General features: G+C 23.5%; 2 protein-coding genes across 5 annotated transcripts; one reads left to right on the forward strand and one right to left on the reverse strand.

Moving 5' to 3' along the window:
- Window positions 1-748: 748 nt before the first annotated feature.
- On the reverse strand, window positions 749-10429 carry LOC122714626 (neurexin-4). Of its 2 annotated transcripts, XM_043936119.1 has the most exons (10): window positions 10279-10429; window positions 9727-9819; window positions 7170-7366; window positions 5617-5758; window positions 4906-5276; window positions 4444-4782; window positions 3539-4343; window positions 3162-3467; window positions 2197-2823; window positions 749-1968 (listed from the first exon to the last, which is right to left on the reverse strand). In XM_043936119.1, the coding sequence occupies exons 1-10, from the start codon at window positions 10340-10342 to the stop codon at window positions 1115-1117; spliced, it is 3798 nt and encodes a 1265-aa protein (XP_043792054.1). In that variant the 5' UTR covers window positions 10343-10429; the 3' UTR covers window positions 749-1114. The 2 variants fall into 2 exon arrangements, with proteins under 2 accessions (XP_043792054.1, XP_043792055.1); XM_043936120.1 differs by lacking the exons at window positions 9727-9819; window positions 10279-10429 and adding an exon at window positions 6426-6622 and having other exon boundaries at window positions 7170-7291.
- A 1104-nt stretch (window positions 10430-11533) lies between these two features.
- Window positions 11534-19842, forward strand: LOC122714628 (dynein axonemal intermediate chain 3-like). Of its 3 annotated transcripts, none has more exons than XM_043936121.1 (13): window positions 11534-11774; window positions 13034-13236; window positions 13918-14349; window positions 14774-15094; window positions 15237-15485; window positions 15557-15712; window positions 16020-16363; window positions 16927-17249; window positions 17374-17602; window positions 17977-18277; window positions 18467-18640; window positions 18735-19058; window positions 19584-19842. In XM_043936121.1, the coding sequence occupies exons 1-13, from the start codon at window positions 11534-11536 to the stop codon at window positions 19782-19784; spliced, it is 3498 nt and encodes a 1165-aa protein (XP_043792056.1). In that variant the 3' UTR covers window positions 19785-19842. The 3 variants fall into 3 exon arrangements, with proteins under 3 accessions (XP_043792056.1, XP_043792057.1, XP_043792058.1); XM_043936122.1 differs by having other exon boundaries at window positions 19635-19842; XM_043936123.1 differs by lacking the exon at window positions 19584-19842 and having other exon boundaries at window positions 18740-18890.
- Window positions 19843-20500: the final 658 nt, after the last annotated feature.

A 20500-nucleotide genomic window follows, 5' to 3' on the forward strand; every position in this document is an offset into this window, starting at 1 on the left:
TATATATAATATATATAATATATATAATATAATGTTTCTAAAAATTTAGAAATATTTTATATGTACAATTCTTTTGTACATATCATTAATAAAAAAAATATAATCAATAGATCTTATAAAAATGCGTTTTGAAATTAATTTTTATTAATTTTATAATTAATGTTAAGTAGATTGTGAAATACGAAAAGAGATAAGAAAGAAATAAATAATTGTTCTCATTTTTTTTTAACATAATCAAAAGTAAACAAACAAATATCTAACATAATAATATCCTGCCGTTCAATCTAAATTTAAATATACATAATAAATATTTATGCACCTTGTAGCCTAAAATAATTATAGTCATATAATTAAATCGATTTCTTTACTTTACTTTTTATTATTACTAGCAATACTACGATTTATACTAATAAGTGTATGAAATAAATTTAAATAAATCTATTAATATACTTTCTCCTCATTGATTTTAATAATTTTTAATGACTTAAAGGATATTATTGTTATAAAATCATTTTGGATAACTTTTTCCTTTATATAAATAAATAGTTACTTATAAAGGAAAAATGATATCCTTCACGATATATTTCAAAGTCATTAAAATCGATGAGAAAAAAATAATTGATCTAAATTTAAAGATAAATCTTATATAATTAATCTAAATATAAAAATTTCTATTTAAAAAAATAAAATATTCTAAAATATATAAATGATATTTCTACATGCTTAGATTTTTTAACGCAATATTTGAATTCATAATTATATTATAATTATAATTTTTATATTATTTTCTGTAATGATGCATTGTACTATTACAAAAATAAAACAAACAATACAGTTTTAATATTCCTTATTTTTACCTTATCTTTTAAGGAAAATTTCAAAGATTTTTTCCAGTCCAGTATTTTCATTATTATAAGAGATTTGTAAAATTTGTTTATGTTAACTAATTAAATTTACCAGTCTCCATAAATCATTTTATACAGTTATTATTAAATCGAAACAGTAGAGAGATGTTTCTTTTTATTCTTTCTATAAAATCTTTCCTTATGACACTTCAAAGTGCACTTATAAGCATAATTTACTATATATTCTAGCACAATATTCAACTTTATATTTAAATAAACCATTCTTTCTTTTTTTGAACTTGATGTCCAGTGGCAGAATGAACTACTGCTGAATCTGGATCCAATGCTATTTCAGCACCTTTATCTTCTTGCGTTAAATATTCGCCTTTATGTCTCGACATATATCTTCCTATAAGTACAGCCATTATAATTAAAGCTATAATAATGACAGCTAATACACTTCCCAAAATTGCGGTGTCTGTTTCGTTGTAAGCAGCTCGAACTTTTTCTTCATCTACTTGAGGTGGTGGACGAGTTTCTATGATATCAGGTGGATGTGTAATCGGTTCCACACCACAAAAATCTTCAGTAAGAGGAGTGCCAAAAGAGCGAACATTTCCAGGTCCATCTTCTTGGAATAATAACTTTAATGGGTAAATATCATCAAATTCTACTCTAGATATGCAACCAGCAAAACCTTCAGTCATGGATTCATTTCTTCCAATATACATATATTGAATATTATTAAATTGTGCGTCAGCCGAGGTTTTAATGTTAAAGGAAAACTCTTTTGGTTCATAATTATCGACTTGTAATACAAGTATCGCTCCTGAATTTTTTCTGCCCACTCTAACATCATGATACTGTCCCAAACCAAAATGCTTATTAGGAAAAATTACTTCTTGCCGTTCAAAACCAAAATCGAAAACTACGCGTAAATGGCCACTGTTTGAAACCATAATTGTCATATATTCTCCAGAAATATTTGAAAAAAGTCCAAGTAGAAAACCTTTAGGATTCGTCGTTGTAAAACCAACTCTAATTTTTTCAGAAATTGTAGATCGCCAGCTACCCATAAAATCATACTTTATTATCGAACTTGGACGCATATTGACACCAATTTCTGTAACAGAACAAATTTAAACTTAAAATATAATTTTTATGATTTTAATATAATTACTATTATATGTCAAATAATTCAATTATAATTTCTAAAAATTAAAAAATAAAAATTTAAAAAGTAAAAAATTTTAATTGTTTTTTTTGTTTTTTTGAAATTGTTTGTTTTTTGAAATTGGTTGTTTGTAATTTTTTTATTTTTCATAATAAAAATAAAAGAAAAGAAACATACCATCTGCACAAATTGGACCTTTAAATGCAGTCCATCGACAATCGCAAGAATATCCATCATATCTTTCATGACATGTACCATTGTTAAGACAAGGGTTACTCTCACATTTGCCCGTGCAACCTTCAGAAATTCCATATAAATTTTGACGGGTATAACTTCTTAAATCTTGCAACTGTCCATTCAAAAGAAGCGCTCTAATACATCCTACGTAACCATCTCTATAATCTGTCGTAGCACCAACTACAAATTCTGATGTAAGATGAAGCGCTCGTACCGGTCCCGGAGGTTCTCTTACTTCATTTTTTAATGCTCCATCCACTACAATTCTAGCTTCTTTACGATTTCTTTCGACCGATACAGAATGCCATCGATTATCAGCTAATCTATATGAGGTTTGTACACTGACAGTAAGTGGACCACTACCCGCTAGATACTGGAACTGAATCTGATTTCCACTATTTATAGAGATTTTTATGTAATCTGTGGGCCCCTTGCTGTGAATTATAACAGCATTTTCAATGGTCGTTTTAAATTCAAAATAAATATCACCGCTATGACCAATATCGAAAGTTGGTAAGTTTATGGTGGCATCAACAATGCGGAATGTTACTACATTTTTGAACAAATCTACAATAAAATGAAATATTTTATTATCTTATAAAAAATTATTCAGATAAAATAAATACAAGTGACACATATTCGAGGATCAAATGTGAAAACTATAATTATTAAATACTAATTGCTATTATACTACAATACTTAATGTGCTTATAAAAATACAATTTACATATTTAAGTGATATAACTGTGTTAAATATAATCATATACCTATATTAAATGGTATCATATCTTACCTGATCTTACCTTGGTAGTCAACCAAGGTAAATCAGGACCTTATAAACAATTTAAAATAAATTAAATATTCTCGTTTATGTGCATAACATTAAGAAAACATTCTTAACTTACCATCTCCTTCACAAATAAGTGGTCCAAGTGTATAACGTCCTTCTTTATCATCAACTGGTGTACCAGTATCACCAAATCGCAATTGTTTAACTGGAAGATATTCTTTTTCTGTAATATCTCCACTATCTTCAAATAAACCATCCAAATCAGAGTCACAATTACACCACTTAGTAGGATCTGCACAATTTCCGAGTATACCACATTCGCATTTACGTGAACCTGGCAAAGCTCCTCCCCAATAATCCATTTTCTGATTATTTCTACTGACCCACCATGAATTTGGTTTGAAATAATCTCCTTGTGGTACTAAAATTATATATGAATATAAAATATTACATGTATATTATTCATAAAATTATTAAATAATAGATAATTACCTGGTGAATTAAACAACTTGGAATGTACACATTCGTAACTAATTCTCTGCCTACAATTAGTAGATCGATTTAAAAGAGCTTCGATTTGATCCATGTCCGCATCGTAAATAATATCTTGAACGAAACTACCTGGTTCTTGAAATCCATCCACAGGTGTCATGCGTTCATTATTATGTCGCAAAATCGTTCTTACACGTCCATCTGTATAAAATTCACAAACAACTGGAAAAGGTTTCAAAGGACCGCTTCCGTCAACATCTATTTTAATATCCGCTCGTTGATTAACTGAATTTATGTTTTTATATGCCTCGCATGAAAGGGGATTTAAAGAAGTGTGACAAACTGCTCCTGTATATCCTGTATTGGCACAATCACAGAAGAATTCATCAGAATTTTGTCGACATACGCCAAAATGTTTGCACGGATTCGGATTGCAACGGTCCATCATCTGACAAGCATCGAAAACAATTTCGTTCTTGCAACAGTATTCCTCTTCTTTCCAATCAGTTGGTAATTTGTAATTACCATCGATACTAATCATACGCATGCAACCAACGAAACCGCGACTGCTTTCTATTCCTATCATACCACCAATCATATAAATAGGACCCGTAACCATATCTAATATACGTCTGGTTCGCATAGGTGTTCCATCGACATTTAGGATAAGATTATTTTTCGAAATTGTTAGAATAACTTGATGCCATTTGCCATCATTAAACTTTTCATCAAAATTATCTAAAATTACTTGAGGATTTCCTTTTGTTTGAATATCAATTTTCAGTTTACCATCTTCTAAAAATAGCTAAATATATACGATATATATATAATATATATAAAATATTATTAATATTATTAATATATATCTGAAAACAAAAATCCTTATTTTTTAAAAATATACAAACCTTCACATAACCCGGAGAAGTAAATTGATGATATAAAATAATACCCTTGTCTTCGTATGTTCGAAAAGTAAGAGAAACATTCAAAGAAGATACTCCTTCGTATCCTTTAAGTCTAGCATATGAACCATGAGTTAAAAATGTAACAGGAATTATGGGAGGTTCAGGACAGTTATAAAGCGTATTCACTTTATAATATCTAAGATTTTCACCAGTAATTTCTGTATCCTTTAAATCATGAATAATACTAGTTGCATTAAGATAAAAATTTTCTACACATCCAGTAAAATTTTGATTGACTACTAATCCATCCTGTTTGTTAGGTACACCACCTATATAAAGCTAATAATGTTTTTAAATTAATATTACAGATTCAAACATTTAATAAAAAATATAAATTATTTAAATGTATAAAATAAAAAAAATTATTTAAATATATAAAATAAATTATAAATTATTACATACTGCTCTATTTAAATCCAGTCTATGAAACTCTCCTTTTATTCTTCCTTTAATTAATACTCTATCTACAGAAAATGAAATATTTTTTCTATTACGTGATATCAAAACATCATGCCACATATTATCATCAAGAAGACTTCCAACAGATAGACTTGTCATAATACCAGATCCCAAATCTATATTCAATATCATTCTATTATCTTTTAATTGTAAAGCTATATAATCTCCCTGTGTCCCACGAGAATACATTAAAATACCATCCGCATTATTTGTTTTAAATCGAAAACGTATAAAATGTCTGTCAGTTTCTATTGGTTCTCTTAATAAATCATATCGTAAAAGGGATGAACCATTGAAGGAAAGGATGTCCGATACTATAATGAAAAAATTAATTATAATGAAATTAATGAAAAGAATTTTATGCATATAATAAAATTGATTTATAGAATTGAAATTTAATTATTCTTTCTCCAGAAGAGTATTAATTAATAAAATCAATAAATAATATTTGAAATATAATTTTTATATTTTTATATTTGAAAGCATAACATAAGCATATTTTTAAAAAATATTTTGATTTGCAAATAAATTTTTTATATCTAGATGGATAAATGATATAACAATATTAGAAATAATATTTTTATATGAATTTAGATAATTTTCTCAAAAAATTTTTAAACAATATCTAAATTTCATATTATTATTTTCACTTACTATAGTCACATCCATATAATTCTAATCTTAATGATATTCTATCCCGCCATCGAGTAGGATTTATTCTAATCCATTGTGCAATAATTGGTACTTCAAATTTGTTAAGTTTTATGGTATCACCATCTATATTACCTTTAAACATCTATAAAAAGTAATTGTATTGTATTAAATATATATTAATTATTTAATATATATTAAATTTTTAAATTTGCATTAACAATAATACATTGTTAATTAGTTATATATATTTATTTTAAGTATAACATTGAATGTAATGCACAGAAAATAAATGGAAGTAAATTAAACATAAATTAATAAATACTTGGCATGCTTTTATGTATATATAGATATGTTAGTAAAGCATTATTAATCATAAGTGCAAAAGCATAAAAGCAAATATTTAACATTCTCTATTGGAAATATGATGTAAAGTAATAATAATAATAAATTATTAAAATAATTGTTGTCATACAATGTTTAAAACATTGGAAAATAGATGAAATTTATATGTACAAAGATAATTTTTGAATTCATATTACTTCTTGACTATTTATCATAAATTTAAAAAATCTAAATATTCTAAAATCTAAAATCTAAATATTTTTTTATTTTTAAAAAATTATAAGTATTATAAAAGTAAGTATTATAAAAAATAAATAATGACATAGCAAAATATATAATTTTAGAATTTAAAAAATTATTCTTTTGCTTTTTATTAAAAATAAAAAGAACATTAATAATATATTGTACAGAAAAGTTTTGTTCCATATTATAATCAGTATTTCTATTAATCTCTTATTATCTTATACCTCATCTACACCATCTTGACTTTCATAACTGGCCCAGGCTTGTCCATCATCAGAATATTGGACAATATACTCTGTTATATACTCATTAGTATGAGCACGACCTCGTGTAGCAATGCTGCGTATCTCATATCTGTCTCCCAGTTCCACAGTAAGATGTTGATCATAACTGCTAAGTTCTGGTGACCATGTAGAACCTCCTGTAAAGCCCAGCCCCATATCCATATGTAAAAGTAGAAAAGTAGAAGAGAAAAGTAGAAGCAAAGCAAGTAAATAGAAGAAGAAAAGTGTTAATAAATCATTCAAAAATGGTAAAATAATGATTATCTTTTATTTTATATCTTAAAATGTATACTTTATATTTCTAGTGCATTATAATTTTTTCATTTTCATATTTACATAATTCAGAAATCAAATAATGAGATTTTAACTAATATATATTTATTTCTATAAATAAATATGCATTCTAACAGTATACATTAAACATGCCAAGCAGCATTTTACTTAAAAATATTACAAAATCTCATTCATAATTTATTCATGCTTACAAAAACTTAACTAATATAATAACACTGAAATTTCAATCATTTTGCATTATCATAGTGCAATAAATTGTTAATATGTTAATATGATTAGTTTTTAAATATAATTATTGTTAGTTACTAAATACCTTTTTAACAAATTTGTTCATGGATTATGGCTCTGCTTAGCAGACACTGATTCAAATGTTATATAGGATCAGTTTACCTTAATATTACCATCTTCTTCTTTGAATTCAACGTAGTCCAAGCCATTTGTGCCATAACTGATAACATATTCCATAACATACTCATTTTGTACTGCTCGACCTTGGGTCGCCACAGCTGTGATGTTCATTATTTGACCCAAGTCGATGATAAAGTACTGATCAAAGTCTGAACTGCTAGCTGTCCATGCGCTTCCGCCTATGCCACAATATATATGCATGCATGCAACTCAAAAATGAACTTAAGAAAGCAGTCATACTTAACAAGATAGAACTACTAGAGAATTAAATACTACTACAATTATTTTGTAATGAATTTAAAATATTTATAATATAAGTAAAATAATATTAATTAAATCTATTTATGAAGATATATAAGTAATATATATAGATATAATATATTTAATATTTATGTTATATTTTTAAAAGTTTTTTAGAATAAATAAAATAATTACAAGCAATATTTTTTTAAAAAATGCATATGTAAGTTGAAGAAATACAATGTTATTTATAAAAAATTACCTTTCCCAAAAGCAGAAAAGAAATTAAATAATATAATAGGTTTATATATGTATATAAAATAAATAAATAAATAATTATATTTTTTTTTATGTTTTGTTATAAATTGAATTTATACATATATATTTAATCAGAAAATTATATTAAAATTTTATTAAAGTAAAACTTTAATTAACACATTGTTTGCCCATATCATGCCAATTATATATATTTAATACTAATATATTTTGCAATGAACAATAAAATATTTGATTAATCAATATTTTTTTAATACATTTAAAGATTTTCTATTTAATGTAGAGAATAATTTAATACTAATTTAAATTAAAAATTTTCCTTCATATACAAAATTAAAAATTACAATTATAACAATATTAACTATCCTATAAAAAGGTAAAATAAAATTTGCACACATATTTCTAACTATCTTTATTAGAGACTCACTAACTAAAATAAAAATGTTATATCTGTACATCTTTATTTCATATATATAAATGTACTCATAAAAAAAATATACAAAATCTAAGTTTAAGTTAAGTAAGTTTTGAATTTTCTTTTTTTTCAAAATATTTTTGTGTATATTCAAGATCTTGTGGAAACAATGGAACAGTGCTTACTAAAAGTTTATCATTGCTTATAATGTCAAATGTTTTCTTTTGTGATTTTGGAGCTTTTCCATTTTCTTGCAATGCTACAGCTACACAATGATGTGAATTTAACAATGTTTCCTCAAACAACCAATCTTGTTTTATACCGTTTATATATAAAGCTGTATCGATCGTTATAGAATTTTCAAATAATTCTGAATTGGTTTCAAATGAAAATGTTCTAAGATCACTTACAATACCAATGCCTAAAGCCTTCACATAGCTTTCTTTTAATGCCCAATGTCTACAAAACATATCGATTTGTTCAGATTCATCTAAAGACAAATTTTTTATCTCTTTCCATTCTGAAGATGAAAAATTTCGATTCATTATACGGAAAAATTCAGATAACGGTTTACCACCAGTATATTCAAATTTCATTACATCTATTCCTAATTTTACATTCCTTGTTTCACCTGCTAAAACTGTATAATTACCTTGATGGGATACATTAAAACTTAAATTTGAAGAAATATTTTTTAAAATAGGCTTATTATTTGCATCTCTTACAAATATTATATTGGAATATGGAATATGTCCATATTCGTTAACAAATTTTCTCATCATTAATCTACCTACAAGAGAAGCCCTAACATCTTTGCGAAATACAAATTTGCCTAATCTTTCTTTCTCTTCTAATTGTATACAAGAAATAGCATAAGTAAAGTCCTTCTCATTAGGATTCCATTCCTTCCAATTGAAAGCCCATCGAATACTTTGAAACATGTTTTCTAATATTAACTTTTAACTTTGATCTGTTAATAAATTAATGTTCCAGAAATTGTAATTTACTTCTTTTTGTTAAAGCATTGCTTTTTTAAGGATCTTGTCTTTTAAAAAACCAGGCTACTCTTTAGCATCCACCTGAAGCAAATAGATAAGAAATTCTATTATTTTTTTTTTTTTAGTGAGTAACAATATTTACTTTTATTTATTTATTAATTTAATTTATAAATTAATTGTTTGAGAAATAAATATTTATTGCTTAAGAAGAAATTAGATGTACAGAATAACTATGCAATGAGTCAGTGAGTTCAATTTATATAATTTAGACCTAAAATTCTTTTAATTGACTGAGAAATGTGGGTGTGATGAGAATAATATTTCTTTAACTGAAGTTTTTTATTAAAATATTAAAAATTTATTTTATATATTAATATATTTATATATAATATTTTATCTATATTGTTGTTAAATTTAATTATAAAAAAATAAAAAAAGCAATCTTAATAACATATATACTTAATTACATATTTCTTCAAAATATAACATAACAAGCAACAAACTACTATATATCAAATATATTTATACAAGAAAATAATATAAGAAACATTGAATAAGTATTTTAAAAAAAAGTGCAATATATTTTATGAAAAAATAAAAGAAATTTTACCATTGAGCCTGGCATTTTTTGGACCTCTGTTAGGTAATGAAGTAGTGGCCGTTAAGTGAGCTCTGTCCAAAAGTGGTTCATTACATTCATCATCTAATAAAAAAAATCACAATGAAATTAATAATATAATTTACATATACATTATTAATATCAATAAAATTCTTCATTCATCTAATTGTAAATTCAATACAATATTTTTGTTTTACAAAAGACATTTATCGATTTAATAATACAATTAAAGAATTTTATTTTATGTAATGAATATATGTTTAATAATTGTATCATGCTTATTTAATAACATATATTTAATAAACATTATAAAGCAATTAATATATAATTATAATGCACTGATTTTATAGAGTTTTAATTTTTAAATTGCATACGGATTCACATATTAGATAAATTAGAAGCTAAAATATATTCATTTATCAGCAAGTCTGTTAAATTCTACTGCGCCATGTTGTAAAATGGGCTTGGCTTCATTGAATCATCATGAAAATTTTTTCTTTTCCGAAAAAAAATTTTAAATTATTAATAATAAGTTTTACTTACATGCAAAAGTAAATGAATTACATATAATTGCGAACACGAATACAAAACACTTAATAGTATTCATCGTATCATTGCCCTTTTAGAGAGCAACATACGACAATATATTCCTAAGCGGGACGCGTCGTTGAAACTGTTACTGATTCTCTTGTATTCTTGTATTACTCTTACGTAGATACACTACTACGAAAAGCTTTACTCACACATAGTCACACATATATATTCAACTATACTATATTAGTTATTTAAAGTGATTTATTGAATATATTTCAATTAAGATTTAAACAAAAAATAATTTTTGCATTAATATAATTTAATGTAAGTTAAATTTATATAAAATTTATACAATTTAAAATATATATAGCAAAATTCTATCTTAATTTTATGATATATTAAATTTTTCATTATTCTTATAAATTAAAACTTTCATTAAGACTTTAAAAAAAAATATTTATAGAATTTGTTTTTTTTTTTATATATTTGTATTACATATTATATTTAAGATTTAAAAATAATGAAGAAAGTTATTAATGATCGATAACATCAATAAATATATATTTATGATATGAATTATAACATAATAAGAAACAAAAGTTCTATATAATTAAAAACATTGTTAAAATATATTATTAGATCATTAATAAATCATTAGTTAATTGCTGTGCTTCTTTGCCTTATCCATTTTGATTTATATACTTGTGTCGACCTCTGTTGGTTATTATTGATATAAATGAAGTACAAAAATATAAAACAATTCAAAATTATTTAATTTTTATACAATATTTTTTCGATGTCACTAACAATTTTTTAAATTTGATAGAATTAATTCAATTAGAACATAAACATCTGTAATTCAATTTAAATTTTCGTAAAATCTTTCTAAATAGATAGAAAGAGAGAGAAAGAAAGAGATTTTTCAATAATTTCTTTTTCTGAATAGTTTAATTAATATTAATATAAATCATTGATTTTAATATTAGATATAAATTAAATTAGCTTTAATAAATAAATGTGAGAAATTTAAAAGTGACAAATTTTAAGAAAAGAGGTTAAAAATCAAAGATTCTTTGTAATTTTCTAACCAATAAGGTAAGATATAGAAATAGATATATTCACTATTTTGAAAAAATGAATATATATATATATATAAACATAAAACGAATATGAAATGAATATGAATAGAAAAAAAATGAACATTTAAAAATAATTTAATGTCATTAATATCATTTTTCTATCATGTTTATAATTATTAATTAAAATGGCTGATGAATTTGAAAGACAGAACGAAAAAAAAGAAAAAAATGAACAATCTAATCAAAATAACAAATCTATACAAAATGAATATGATAAACAATCTGAAGAAGAAGATAGATATTCGATTGAAATACAAGAACCAGCATCAGTAGAAGATATTTACAATAATGATTATGTAGAACATGAAGATTATGAATATGTATCGAAACCTGAAAAGAGGGAAGAAGAAGAAGAAGAAGAAAAATGTTGGTTTCTATTTCGTTATAAAATTAAAACTAATTATCGTTATATTAAAATATATCGTTTTCTTAAAAGAACATATTTAAAATTATGATCTTAAAAATGATTTTTAATATTTTTAATGCGTAAAAATATTTATACGATTCATATTATTCGAAAATAATAAAATTCCTAAAATAAAATTTTGATAATATAGATACATTATAAGTTTAAAAATTTGAATATTTATAGATATTTATGTATTTATTTATATAGAAATAGATTTTATATTAAAATTATCTATTTGCTATTATATTATATGTAAGATGTTAATATATTTATGAAATTTTTAGTCAATTCTAGAGACAATTCTAAAGAGAAAATAAACATAAAAGTTAGTATACAAAAATCGATTATTTATTAAGTTATAACCAATTTAAGTAATTTTAATTTTAATTTTAAATGTTGAAGCAAAATAGAATAGAACAAAACTATGATTTCCAGTGAAATGGAAATAGAACGATCTCTCTTTATTTTCATCTTTTATATATGAATGATAAAAAATGTTAAAAAAAAAAGGATCCAAGATTTTAAAAGCTTATAATACTTATCAAGAAAAATTTACATTGAATGTAAATAAGGAAATTGATTCAGGAGAATATTAATTAAAGTTTTCAACATAATTAATAGACTAATATTAACAACTAATACTAATAAATATTATTTTATAAATACGAACAAAATAAAAACATTTGGTAAGATTATACACAAAATACATATTTGTTATTTTTACGTTTGAATAAAAAACATAAATTAATCGGAGAGTCGAGAATAACTTTTTTCAATATTAAATGAATTGAAATGAAATTGAAAATTTATACTTCGTTTGCGTAATGAATTGATTTCTATTAATTAATATTAGTAATAATTATGTTGATGAACTTAAATTAATGTATTTTTGAATCGATCTTTTTAATTATATTCAATAAAAAAATTTATGACATCGAATGTTCATTAATGATAAAAATTAATTTTATATTAAAAAATCTGATTAACTTATGTATTGTATTATTTTACACTATATATATAATAAAAAATTAATTAGTAATGAATATTTTAATTAATTATAAACAATTTCACGAAATATTATTAACCTCATAATATTTATATTAATTATACTTTTTTTATTTTTTTATTTTTGATATTAATAGATTTATTTCAATCAATTTATTACAAAAAATTACAACAGATAAACTATTATAAAAATCATTTATTTTCTTTAAAGATATTCCTGAAGTCGTAGATTGGGAAAAAGAAGCAAAAGAATCGGTACGCATAGATACAAGTACAATCAAAGAAAGGCAAAAAACAATTTATGAGTTAGATTCCTTTTCCGCTTCTGGCATAGGAGCCGAAGAAATTTTGCAACTTGCTTCAAAAGATTTTATACGCGAGCCATTGAAAGAAATTCGTTATTCCACAACATTGGTAAATTACTTATATAACAATATGATATTATCAAATTTTTAATTATTCTTATTCAAACCTGTTATGATTTGCACATTAATAAAATTTATTTATTTACTTTAATTCATAACATCCCAGTTTAACATAATAACTTGAGTCTTCTAATAATAATTGAAAATTTTTTTATGAATTTTTTTTATTTTAAATTATTTTAATATTAAAAAGCACTTTTGTTAAACATAGTTGTTTAACAAAATTGTTTAATGTAATTATTGATTGTAATGTAATTTTTGGAATATATTTGGAATAGATTTAAAATGTTAGATTTTAGGGATATCTTCGTAGTTTTTGGATTTAAAATTTTAAGATTTTAAAATTTTAAGTATTTTCCAAATATATACATCTGTATCATATATCAAAAAGATAATTAAAAACTAATATTGAATTCATTATTTTATTACCAATAGTTGAAAAACAATTGATTATTCCGTTAAAAAGAATATAAAAATCTTTGAAATATTGAGATGGCATATGATATATATATAAAAAAGAGAAACACTGTCTTATATAATTTGTTCTTTTAAACATGTTATTTGTTATAATATATGTTATAATATTTGTTATAATATATGTTACATATATTATAAACATGTATAATTATTTGTTTAATTGATTTATCAAATCATAAATTTTCTGTCTTAGGGTATTCCAGGTATAGCAAGGATTAATTTATCACCAATTACACAAAAAATAGTTGGTTGTGTCATAGGAGAAAATGTCAGTACTGAATATCCTTGGGTATATGTCAGGAAAAAGATCATTGAAGACAATATAGATCTTCATGAAGACAGCAGTGATTTTTTACCCGTAAAAGATGAGATATATAAGTTTCCAAACTCGAAAATGTTAATTGGTTACGTCCCATCGCTAACCGAGGAAGGTCAATTCTATATATGTCTGACCGAAGAAGGTCGTGATGCGATAGTCGAATATATTCAAAAGGAGAGAGAAGATCATGAGAATCGCGTGAGAACTGCTGTATACAAACCAATTGGAAAGTGGAAAGAATTAACTAGCAGTGTGGAAATTGATTCAATGATCGTTAAGAATACTAGACCGCTTTTGGAAATTGAGGTAAAAAATAGTCAATAAAATACAGAAATAGATGAAAATACAATAGTATATCTTTGTTAGAAAATAGAAGAATTGAAAAAAGAATTTCATTTTGCAAAACTGCATTAATTTTTAATTTTCAAAAAATTTCAAAAAATATATAAAAAATAATTTTACATCTGAAATATTAATCTATTAATTTCAGAATTCTGAATATAATTTCTTTTTTATTGTTTTTTTATTAGTGTAATTTTTATATTCAATGATATTTATATTTTTATACATAAAAATTATAATAAAAAATAATAAAATTCTTAATTGTGTATTTTTTTAAATTATTATGTGATTATATATTTGTTCATATTTTATTTTATTTTTTACATTATTATCTACATTTTTTGCTGTATAATTAGATATAAAATATTTCATTAATGATTTATTTTAGTTAGTAAGTACAGCGGACGTGCTGAATGCACCAATACACTTCGAAGATAGAAAAGTGGATGACGTTAGAGATGGATACATTGAGCTTCTTCCTTATCGTCAAATCTTCGAAAATATTCCACGTAAATTGTTATACAATGAAACTCAAATTACTCCAGAATATCGAACTGTAAAAATTCAAACAGAACTTTCGGTACCCATAAATCGTTGGGTCCAATATGAATATACATATGAACGTCCAGATATTAAAAAATTTACCCCGGAAGAACAAGAATCTTTGAAACTTTTTCTTCGTTATTTCACTGATTATATATGTGATCAAGTTAGTTTATATACTTTAACATGAAAATATTAATTAAATATTATAATATATATGGTTAATTACAATCATTCAACTTTACTACAACTCTTTACTACATTCTCTAGTAAGGTTTTAATAATTAATATTTAATATTACATTCTAGTTATTGGTAAATGCTACTTGGGATATTTATTGCAATGACTATGAAGATTTGGTGAAAAATATAAGAGATACTCAATGTCCTATACCTATAACCTATAAAGAATATTTAAGTTTCCATGATGAGAAACACGTGGTTAATAAAGTTATTAATGATCTTACCTGGCATCCATTCTGGACTGGAATAATGTTTACTGCTTATACAAGCTTCGCAAAGAGCCAACATTTAATTGGTCCTAAATCGGATGAAGAGGTGAATAATTTAAAACAGAGAAATAAAAATTTTTTTTTTCTTTGAAATCATAATTAAAATTTTCATTACAGATTATTAAAGCCTATGATAATAATTACGCTCTCGTATGGTCTTTTAACGATTCTTTGATGCCAAAATTAGTGCTTGAATGTCCAAGAGAAGTAACATCCGTGACCGTGAGTCCATTGGATGGAAATTTGGTCGTCGGTGGTTGTGCGAATGGCCAATTAAGTATTAAAAATCTAAAAAACTAATAAAAATATTCATTACGGACAATAAATACAGAGCGTCATATTAAAAAAAATAATAATAATAAATGCAATAATTTTATCGAGAAAAAAAATTGTTAAGATATAATTTTATTATTCTATGGAATACTTAAAACTTTCTTCTTCAATTAATGTAAATTCATCCTGATTTTTTTTTTTCATAAAAATATAAATAGCAGGAAAATTAAATTCTCATTTGCTCAAAAATTGTTTAAATATCAGTTTCTATATACGAAATAATTAAAAGATATTTAAAAATTGATAGGTCGTAATATGGCATATTCCTGGAAAAATTGAAGCAGTAGAAACAGTAATTGTGCACACCGCAGCTCAAATAAGACATAAAATCATGATAAAAAGTTTGATCACGTGGATGCAAGAAGCGCTTAAAATTTCTTTAATCAGACCAACTGCGATGTCTTCATTGAAGGAGAGTCAGAAAGCGGCTGTGACCCAAATTGCATGGATTCCACCATATAACAGTATAGATTCGAGTGGCAGAATTACATCATTACCTAAAGATGCGAGTATTGATGATTTATCATCACAATTTCTTACCGCGAGCCAGGACGGTACGATCGCTTTTTGGAATTTAAAATTAGATGAAAAGTTAGTCTTTTTTTTAAATAAATTCTTTTTATATTACTTATATTACATATATTAGTAAACAATTTAATTTAAGTTTATAACAAATATTTTATTACTATTACTAATAGGAATGTTAATGATAGGAATGTTAAAAAATCTAGAGAAGGAAAATTATGATAAACAAAAAATTTCTCCAAAGATATATCTTAAATATATTTATCAAATGTCATTATTTATTATATAATATCATACAAATATTTTTGTAATGCATATTGAAATTACATAATTTTATCTTTGTGCTATGATAATTAAATTCAAAGTCAAATGTAAATGTAAATAGATAATAATTTTTTATATTAAAATAGAAAAATTCTGAATATAAATAATGAAATATCTATGATAGATTAGTTTCAATAAATGGTTAAAATATTGCATAATTCAAAATTATTACAAATTATTAAACAATTATCTAATTCTTCTTCTATAAATATATTCATCTATTATAAATTCAGAAATTAAATTTATATTTATTATATTATATATAAATTAATCAGAAAATTAATCAAATTATTATTTATTTCAAGATGGATAGCATTAAAAAAGAAGGATACTCGAAAAAGAAAAGAAGCAAAAGTGAAAAGACCAGAAGCATTAGTGGAATCTATATCTCCGTATAAAATATTGGATCGTATTTTCAAGCCTCATTATATTTTGGTGATTCAACATCCGAACGAAAGTCGAAAAGTAGTGATTACTACTATGACTATTTATGTACCAAAATTTAAGAAAGAACGTATAGACGTTATTCCACCTACAGAGGATATAACTATTCGAAGATTTTATAGAAATATAATCGAAAAGCCTGATTTTGAAATGGAAAGAAATATATATGTTGGTACTGTTGAAGGTATACAAAAAAAAGTATTTAGGAAAGAAATAAATTATCCTATCCAATCAAATATTTGATCTATTGAAAATCAAACAAGTCAAATCAAAAAGTCTTTTTATTGATTATAAGATTTTATCATTAGGTGATTTTGGTTGTGTCACATGGGAAGGATATGATTTTACTACGGATTTAACTATTAATACTGAAATATGTCGTTGGATTTGGTATAATAAAATACATGATGGTCCTGTAACACATGCTGTTAGGAATAGACAAGATGCAAATTGGATTGCCACTATAGGTGGAAAAATATATGCCGTTTGGAAAGAAAATTTTGGTTTACCAGTAATGTGGAAGAAGTTAGATATTGGGTACTTCACAGATATTTTTATATTTAAAAATCTTTTCTTTTCTTTCTCTTGTTATTAAAACTTAATTAATAATATAAAAACTGTATCTTTTATTTTTATATTTACATTCTAATAACTTATTATTCAAAATTTAATTTAAAAGTAATTAATATACTTTTATTTTAAACTCTAATTAAAGCTTATATATAAACATATTTATTTTAAACAAAACAAAAAGTAATAAATATAATTAAAACAGTCTTATTATATTACTCTAAAATTATTATTATTTTTAAGAAAGCATTATTTTTTTTATTATATTAATCATATTATTTTTTCTAAATTATTTATATATATATATATTTTATATCGAAATATATCTATTTTTTATATAGACTTACTGCTGTTTCATGGGGTAGTTATCGTCCCACGGTATTAATTTTAACAAGAACAGATGGTACTGTTGAATTATGGGATTTCCAAGTGAAAACAGATAGCCCATGTGTTACCCAGAGTTTATCAGGTCACATAATTACGGGAATATATCCTCACGATTTAAAATTGGATCCACAATGCATAGGATTTTGCGATTTCAATGGTATCCTAAGAATGTTCCTATCTCCTGGTGATTTTTTGAAAGTAGATTTAAGTGATATGGAGTGGATGATAAATTTCATTCAGCATCAAGTCGCAAGAGTAAATTTATTTTTTTATATTATCTTTAAATAAATTTCATTAACAATAATATTAATAATTAATAATTTCTAATATTTTTTTATAATAATTTATTTATACTTTAAAAAAATTTTTTTTTTAATTTTTCAATAAAAAATTCTTTCTCATATATATAGATTAATTATGAAAAATTACTTTAATAAATATTAGGCACAAAATTGTAAAGAATGGAGAGAGAAATGGTTTCAAGCAAATTATATAGATATTGAAGAGAAAAGATTAGCACAGGAAGCAGAGAAAAAAAAACAAGAGGAAGAAGAGAAAAGAATTGCCGTTAAAACAATGGAACCCGAAACTACTCTAGAGCCTGTAAAAAAAACATTGGTACATTTCATTTTAATAAATTAACACTAATAAAAAAAAAAGAAATGACTGAAAAAAATTATTATATTAATTGAATTAATTAATTAATTCTTAGAAAAGATGGGAAATGATTGAAGATGCGCGCGAAAAATGGAAAGCAAGAGAATTGAAGCACATGCAAGAAGTACTTTTGGAAAAGAAAGGCTTAAAAAAAGATGATCTTGAAAGGCAACGTGAACCCATACTAAAATTACGACAGGAAGCACAAAGGAAGAAGAAACGGTTACAGGAGACATTAAAAATGCAAGAAGATATTTTCGAGCATACCAAGAATCTTTTCTTCCCCGCAGGTCCTCCCCCAGAGATCAAACCTATCTTACCACCAAAAGAAATTGATTTAGTCACTGTAGAAGATACTATACTTGAACAAGAAGTAATGGTATATAAAAGAAAAAAATTACACATATATACAATCTGGATTTCATTGAAGTTACATGAAAAAAAAAAATAAGTCGAAAATATAAAGTATTTCAATTTTCATTATATTTTTATCTATAAACGTTAAGCAAAATACAATATATTTTAATAGAAAGAAGATTTTCAATAACTTTTAGAATAATTTTTTATAATAATCGAAAGAAAATTCTTGAAAAAAAATAATTATTTCTATTTTATAAATTATAATAAAAAAAATAAAAAAAAGCATGAATAGAAATATAATTATTGTATAACTGATACATTCATGTGTGATAATCGAATATTAAATTTAAATGTACATATACTCTAAGAATATTTAAAATTATTCGGAAATAATTTTATATGAAAAAAATTAACTTATATTTTCGATTTATTCTTTCGATTTATTTTTTACTTTTCAAGTATCATCAAATAATTCAATGATATATTTTAAATAAAATTTTAAATTAATTTTCATTCACAATTTTTTTTTGTAATGAATTCTAAGGACATTCAAGTTCGAGTTGATCCAAACGAAGAAATCATTAATCATTTTAAGGAAACACAAGCTACAATAATGGCTGAGCTACAAAAGAAACCATTCATTTATACGTTTAATTGGAAGCAAATTTTAAGAAAAGGAAAAAGATTTCGTGATACACTGGCTACCAAATTGAGCAAAAAAATTGCAGCAGATATAAGAATATAAAATTCAACAAGCAAATATTTGTTTTATATGTGTTTTAATAAAATGATGTGTAAAATTTTATTAGCTTTTTATTCAATCATAGTTAAATTATTAAAAAAAATATTAAAAATAAAAATTTATGTGTTTACATATTCCCTTAAATAACTAAATTAAATTTAAATACGTATAAATACTTTATACATTAAAAATAATTGTATTTAATTTAATTATCATAATAAAAAAATAATGATAATTATTTAATAATTATAATAAAAAAAATTAAAAATTTTTAATTAAATCAATTTAATAAAAATAAAGTTTCAATTATATGAAATTAATATAAAAGATAAACTTAATATGTTATGAGAAATTATTAAACTTTAATTAAAAAAAAATAAAAAGAAAATATTATAAATTTTTAATTATAAATTTAATTGCACGAAATATTATTACATAGATGAATAAGATAATTCACGTTCATATAAGTCAGTTAACAATCACTGTTTCACAAATATTTGCTATAAAAAAAATTAAAGCAGACAAAAAAGAACAATTTATGTTGTAATTATCCTCATCTTCTGTTTTATTCTCTTCTTCAACGTTGTTCAATTTTATTAAACAATAAAATTGCATTAATACAGAATAAAAAATATAACAAAAAAATAATAAGAAAATAATAATATAAAATTACAAAATAAATAATATAAAATAAAAATAAAATTACAAATGTTCAAAAA

The sequence above is a fragment of the Apis laboriosa genome, unplaced genomic scaffold (genome assembly GCF_014066325.1).
Source record: "Apis laboriosa isolate Shangri-la unplaced genomic scaffold, ASM1406632v1 scaffold344_cov150, whole genome shotgun sequence".
NCBI lineage: Eukaryota > Metazoa > Arthropoda > Insecta > Hymenoptera > Apidae > Apis > Apis laboriosa.